The 7,330-nt window shown below is 45.6% G+C and overlaps 1 protein-coding gene across 1 annotated transcript; it reads left to right on the top strand.

The window, feature by feature from the left end:
* Positions 1 to 1,919: 1,919 nt before the first annotated feature.
* On the top strand, positions 1,920 to 7,110 carry LOC102715936 (sugar transport protein MST1-like). Its single transcript, XM_040523742.1, has 4 exons — positions 1,920 to 2,214; positions 2,309 to 2,628; positions 5,714 to 6,346; positions 6,433 to 7,110. Exons 1-4 carry the CDS (start codon positions 2,079 to 2,081, stop codon positions 6,889 to 6,891), a joined length of 1,548 nt encoding a protein of 515 aa, XP_040379676.1. The 5' UTR covers positions 1,920 to 2,078; the 3' UTR covers positions 6,892 to 7,110.
* The last annotated feature ends 220 nt before the right edge of the window (positions 7,111 to 7,330 follow it).

A 7,330-nucleotide genomic window follows, 5' to 3' on the forward strand; every position in this document is an offset into this window, starting at 1 on the left:
TCCTAATATGATTCTGTCAGGCTTTTCCTATTAGGACTCTTTGATTTCCCCTTATATATATCTCTTGTAAGTTGCACGGAAAGGGTGCGACGGCCCGATGTATTCCCCTACTATTGTAATCATCACCTCATAGTGGTTATTGCCGGTTGGCGCCCGTGGTTTTTTCTCGTAAGGGTTTCCACGTTAAATCTGGCAAACTTGATTTCTGTGAACATTGTGTCTTTGGCAAACAGAAGGGGGTTAGTTTTAGTACTGCTACTCATCAACTGAAGGAATTCTTGACTACGTTCATTCTGATCTTTGGGGTAAATCTAAGTTTCGTTCTCTTGGTGGATGTGAGTACTTTATTACATTCACAGATGATTTTTCTCACAAAGTTTAGGTTTACTTCTTGAAACATAAAGATGAAGCTCTTTCGGTGTTTCAGAAGTGGAAAGTGTTGGTTGAAAACTAAACTGGCAGGAAAATAAAGAAGCTTAGAACTGATAATGGATTGGAATTTTGTAGTGGTGAGTTTGATACTTTTTGTGCCATAGTATTGCAAGACACTTGACTGTTCCAGAAAGTCCTCAACAGAACGGTGTGGTAGAGCGTATGAATCACACTCTTTTGGAAAGAGTTGGTTGCATGTTTTCTAATGCAGGCTTGTGGAATAAGCGTGCTTTGTGGCCTGAGATGATTTCTACTGCATCTTATCTGATTAATCGTTCTCCAAATTCTGCCATAAATTTTTAAATTCCTGAAGAGGTTTGGTCAGGTAAACCAGTTGATTACTCTAAATTGAGAATTTTTGGTTGTCCTGCTTATGCTCATGTTAACACTGGAAAATTGGAGCCTTGAGCAAGAAAGTGCATATTTGTTGGTCATGGTTCTGGTGTCAAAGGATATCGTTTATGGTGTCCTGAAGCTGACAAATTGATCGTTAGTCGTGATGTTACTTTTCATGAAGATGTTTTCCTTTCATCGGGTAGTCATACTCCCCCAGTTGAGACTGAAACCGATGAAGCTGCTGCAAGGAATTCGGAATTTGAGGTAGTTTCACCTACTATTGATGTTGATTCTGATTCTTTGGTTCCCCTAATTTATACCAACAACTTTAGGATTTGATCCTACGGCGAGTTTTGAAGTATTATTTAATGCACTTGTTTTGATCGCGCGATTTCAGAGAAACTATTATGAGCACATGACCATTTTTTCATGAGGTTTATCAGGAGATTCAAGTACTTCGTTTTGTTTCGCATATCTGTTGGGTTCTACCAATTTATACCAACAGGTTTAGGGTTTTATTCCCATTGCGAGTTTAAAGTACCGTTCATTGCTCCTGTTCAAAACAAGCGAGCTTCTCGTTGTCCTCAAGTTTGGTTCGTGCTCAGTATAGTCTAAAAGACTATTTGCCGCAAGGTGATTTTAATCTACATAAGGTTTCTGGTGATTTATGATTTTTATGCTACAAGGGAATTCGTTTCAAGGTGAAGATTGTTAGAGATATGATCCGAATTATTATCTATAATGTATTTGGATTATATTACTAGTTTCCTAGTAAGTTTCTCCTAACCGTTTCCTACTTGGACTAGGAGGTAGGATTAGTTTTCTAATAGGATTCTGTCAAGCTTTTCCTATTAGGACTCCTTGATTTCCCCTTATATATAATATCTCTTGTAAGCTGCACGGGAAGGGTGCGACGGCCCGATGTATTCTCCTGCTATTGTAATCATTACCTCATAGCGGTTATTGTCAGTTGGCGCCCGTGTTTTTTTCTCGTAAGGGTTTCCACGTTAAATCTTTGTCTCGGTTATGTGGCCAATTTCCCTAACAGATAACTCAAGGTATTTTTTGTTACCGAAGCAGATCTCTAAATTTAAACTTACAAACCTAAGCAAAAGCGTAAAGCCAGAGCTAGGAGCAGCTAGCTACCAGTCCGACCAACCAGGTAGCGCGGCAGGTGAGCCTCGCGGCTATTGTTGTTTGCTCCTGTGCGCGCGGCTCTTGGCAAGCCGAACCCGGCCGCGCGCGCTAGCTAGCTTTACGCAGTTTAATCAGGTTACGCGCGCGCGCGGGCGTGTGCGGCTAGCTGCGCGATGGCTGGAGGTGGGTTCGCCGTGGCGGGCGCCCCGACGGCAGACTACGGCGGCGGCGTGACCTTCTCCGTGGTGGTCACCTGCCTCATGGCCGCCTCCGGCGGCCTCATCTTCGGCTACGACATCGGCATCTCCGGTACGTGGTGGCCGGCCGCTAGCTGATCCATCCTCCGCGGTTGCAAATTAGCGTCGATGTTCTCTCTGACACTGGCTGGCCGATGATCGATCAGGGGGGGTGACGGCGATGGAGTCGTTCCTGGAGCCCTTCTTCCCGGGGGTGCTCCGGCGGATGGCGGCGTCGCGGCGGGACCAGTACTGCGTCTACGACAGCCACGTGCTGACGGCGTTCACCTCGTCGCTGTACCTGGCCGGGCTGGTCGCGTCGCTGGCGGCCGGCCGCGTCACCAGGGCGATCGGGAGGCAGGCCGTCATGCTCGCCGGCGGCGCGCTCTTCTTCGCCGGCGCGGCGGTCAACGCCGCCGCGGTGAACGTCGCCATGCTCATCGTCGGCCGCGTGCTGCTCGGCTTTGGCATTGGCTTCACCAATCAGGTCCGTACCTAATAATTAATCGATCCGCCCTTAAATTGGAACCAAAATCAAATCACTCGACTCCCCCGATTACAACACGCACACGGGTAAGTTCTAAGTTCTACTCCGTAACTAATTCACGCGATGCACGAGCATCGCATCAACCAGCACCACTACCACTGGGCACGCATGCATGGCCACGAGCCTAGCTTGCTCACTCATCATCACATCGTCGCACGTGCACCGAACAAAATCTCTGGTCAAGACGACGGCAGCTGCTACTACTATCTACGAGTAATTAACAGGTGTGTTAGACCAAACACGTGATCCATTATGGTGTTGCAGTTGCAATGTATCCAGATCGAGCTACAACATACACGTAAGTACGTTTTTTTTTTAGAGGAACGTACATACGGAAATAGTGTCACGCAGCGTACCCGTACCCCAAAAGAATTGAAGGGGTCATGTTTCTTGCATGATCCAGCCCTTCTCTTTCCCTTCTGAGCTTTTGATATCATGTTTCTAAGTAAACTTTTGAGTTTTAGGTATATATGTCGAGGAGAAATAAACAATAAAGGCACTAAAGTGTTTTACCATGTAGAAGATGAGCGCACGCCACGCTCGTGTATATACCCGTTAATCGAGAATCATAATCAAGTACTCCCCCGTTTCATAACGTAAGACTTTCTAATTTCACTTAGGTTCATATGGATGCTAATAAATTTAGATGTATATATAAATTATATATATTTATCAATTGATGAATTTAGACAAGGTTACAAAGTCCTACAATATGAAATGGAGGCAGTAGACGATTATCGGTGGTAAATCTATCGTCTCTCTAAAATACTAGCGGTAGCACAATTAAGTACATTGAGCACCAAAATAGAAACTCTAGTGAGTTGAGTTATGTACCCACGACTCCATCACTGGTGCTTCCCCTATTAAATATATTGACCTATAAAAGTTAACAGCAACACTAAATTCTTTTTGTTTCTTTGATTTTAGACAAAAAAATAATTTCTTTAACTGTCTAAAATAATCATTTGCTTGAATTCACTATAGTTTTTCGTTAATGTAGCTTACTTTGATCACACAACAGAGTTAATTTTTTCCCCTCGAATCATTATCACCATCACCCAACTACGAAGTCCCTAATCATCATAAACATCCAGACAAAATGTTGGCTTCAAAATGGAAAACAGATTCACAAAAGCTAGTGGACCTATGTCAGCTTGTCTGGAAAAATCACTTCGAAGGACATGAAAGAATGACAATTAAGCTCATGTTCACCAAATCGGGCCATTGGGGGTAGCTGGCCATGCAGATGCAGACTGGAAGGGTAGGTAGGTATGTGTGCCTTGCTTCATTCGTTTGTTGTCCCTCGTGTTAGCTATGGCGCGTGCGTGGCTGGTTTTGTGTCAACGTACACATCTCTCTCACTCACGCATCAATCCTGCAATTTTGCGAGAGTCTACTGCTACCTTTAATTCGTTGGGGACCTGGGAGTAGGCGAGCAGCAGCTCCCGTGTTCCCGTCTCAGAGTTAAGTGGCTATGGCCTTCACCTTTTCCCACCGTGCGTACGTCATGCTTAAGTCGGACATGATAACGGGGTGATTGTTTGGCTTGTATATTTGTAAATAAAAAATTAATTTATGAATAAAACTTTTATATATGTATTTTTAACGACTTAAAAGTCAATGCTGAAAATAAACTTCGGTGAATAAATCTTAATAACTCTAAATTTAAGGTTAAAAATTTAAATTTTATCTTTAAACATAAGCAGAAGTGAAAAGACGAGGGTGACCGATGAAGTGTTAATGGACGTCCGCAATAGATCCAAAGGGGAAAAAAAGAAAGAAAGAGAACTCTTAGATTCGTGTCTTTTCGTTCTATGAACTTTAAGGTGTATCAAGTCTCATAGTCAACTCTTGTAGCAGAACGATAGAGACTCATCACAGTTTCAAACTACTAAGCATCTTTTTTTAAAAAAAATCTGTTATCTAAAAGTAGCTTTAATAAATTACATTAATTTATTTTTAAACTGCAATAGTTAATACTAAATTTATCATTCACTAAAGAGTTATATCATTTTTGCATGATCTTCTGTTTTTTTTACTCACTCTCCAACTGACCATAAAAACGAGTATAATAAAATGATATAGGTGAGCTATAAAAATTAACGCATCAACTTTCTCCTTAGGTAAAGGAGATAGGAGAGGAGATATAACAAAATTGTGCTACAGGTTTATTGTCGACTGTAACACAAACTCTAACAAGTTGTTTGAAAAATACGATAGATGTATGACTAACTACTGTATAAGCTAGTTGGTTATTACATCGGCTATATATGTGTTAATCTATAAAGTTGGTGGTTGGTTATACTATTCATATTGCTATAGGTGCACAAATACGTGGTGTGAATAAGGTCACTGGTATTGGGATTCGTATGAATGATATTGTATGATACCACGATACTATATGTATCGTTATAAGAATACGGTTGGTTATTATTATTCTAGTATGGAGATACATCCTATAGGATCGTTATTGTTAATATTTGATCGAGATAGGTACAATCAACCTATGTTAAAATAAAACTATTAGCTCTAGTGCGAAGTTTCCTCTTAACAATTATTTATTGCATATATTATTACTTTACTTCCATATAAATGGATACATATAATTGACATATATTACATTAAAGTTAAATTAATCCCATGATATCTTCATCATATAGTACGATATAGTACGATCCGATACTACTTGGATAAATATGGTTTTGATTAGAATCCCAATCCTAATAAATTGAGTGTGAATAAGATCTTCTATTATAATGTATATGTAATTAGGTGTCACTGAGTAGAGTACGTAGGATCTATTTGTCAGTGACTTCTACGTATACAATACATACATAGGTCTATTCAACTTTAGCCCGACCCGGAAAATCCTAAGCCTGATCCGGGCTAACCATGCACCGGGCTGGACTTGGGCCTAGGCTTTTTGGCCAAACTTTTTCTAGGCCCAGCCCAAAGCCCGTACGCAGTACTACAGAAAATTCGAGTTCGAACGTGTGGTGAATGCATGAACAATTGACAATTGCAGGCGGCGCCGGTGTACCTAGCGGAGACGGCGCCGGCAAAGTGGCGGGGGGCATTCACGACGGGGTTCCAGCTCTTCCTCAGCATCGGCAACCTCGCGGCCAACCTGACCAACTACGGCGCGGCCCGTATCCCGCGGTGGGGGTGGCGCCTCTCCCTCGGCCTTGCGGCGGCGCCGGCGTCCGTCATCGTCGTGGGCGCGCTGCTCATCCCGGACACGCCCAGTAGCCTCCTCGTGCGTGGGCGGGTGGAGCAGGCGCGCGCCGCGCTCCGGCGCGTGCGCGGCGCCAAGGCGGACGTGGACGCCGAGCTGGCGGACGTGGCGCGCGCGGTGGAGGCGGCGCGCGCCAACGAGGAGGGCGCGTACAGGAGGATCCTCTGGAGGCAGCACCGCCCCCACCTGGTGATGGCCGTCGCGGTGCCGCTGTTCCAGCAGCTCACCGGCGTCATCGTCGTCGCCTTCTTCTCGCCGATACTCTTCCAGACCGCCGGGTTCGGCAACAACGCCTCGCTGATGGCCGCCGTCATCCTCGGCGCCGTGAACCTGGCCTCCACCCTCGTCTCCATCCTCACCGTGGACCGCTACGGCCGCAGGATATTGTTCTTCACCGGCGGCCTCGTACTGATCATCTGCCAGGTACAACAAGAGCACAGAAAAAAATCTATACTTTTATCGGCGTTGCGACGTTGTGATTGATGTTCTTGCTGCTTGGTGGTGATCAGGTTGCGGTTGCGTGGATCATGGGGGAGCAGATCGGACGGGACGGCGAGTCGGCGATGGCGAGACGCTACTCCGTGGCGGTGCTGGCCATGACGTGCGTCTTCTCGGCGGCGTTCGGGTGGTCGTGGGGGCCGCTGACGTGGGTGATCCCCGGCGAGATATTCCCGGTGGAGATCCGGTCGGCCGGGCAGGGCATCAGCGTGGCCGTCAACCTCGGCTTCACCTTCCTGTTCACGCAGACGTTCCTCGCCATGCTGTGCAGCTTCAAGTACGCCACCTTCGCCTACTACGCGGCCTGGGTCGCCGTCATGACCGCCTTCATCTGGGCGTTCCTGCCGGAGACCAACGGGGTGCCCCTCGAGGCCATGGGCGCCGTCTGGGCGCGGCACTGGTACTGGCGCCGCTTCGTGCAGCCGCCGCCGCCGCCCAAGGACGCCGTCGCGGAGGTCCTCATAAACTGACGACGTGTTCCTGCGTTGACCGTGTCAGTGTGGTGATGCGTTTTCCGGTGTGACGGTGTTCCACGTTCATTCGGATCTAGATTTAGTGATATTGTAACGTGACATTCTGTCACTGACACGTGGGACCTGTATGTGCCTGGATCCACACGTCAGTGATAGAATGTCACCAAGAATATCACACTTCAATGTCACTGTCACTGTATCCCATTTCTGGTCGTACATGGTTGTAGCTTTGGTTGAAGCAAAGGTTGGATTATCCATTATCTCGTTAAAAATGACATGGTTGAATACGCTTGTGTTTCTCTTGCAAAAAATATGTTTCGCTTACATATAAACGAAAGAATCTGTCTACATTTTTTGGCGACTGGAAATCTCAAAACTTTTATTCACATTTTTATCCCTTGAATTACAATCCAATAGTTATCACCAGTCCCTCTAT

This window comes from Oryza brachyantha, chromosome 4 (assembly GCF_000231095.2).
Source record: "Oryza brachyantha chromosome 4, ObraRS2, whole genome shotgun sequence".
NCBI lineage: Eukaryota > Viridiplantae > Streptophyta > Magnoliopsida > Poales > Poaceae > Oryza > Oryza brachyantha.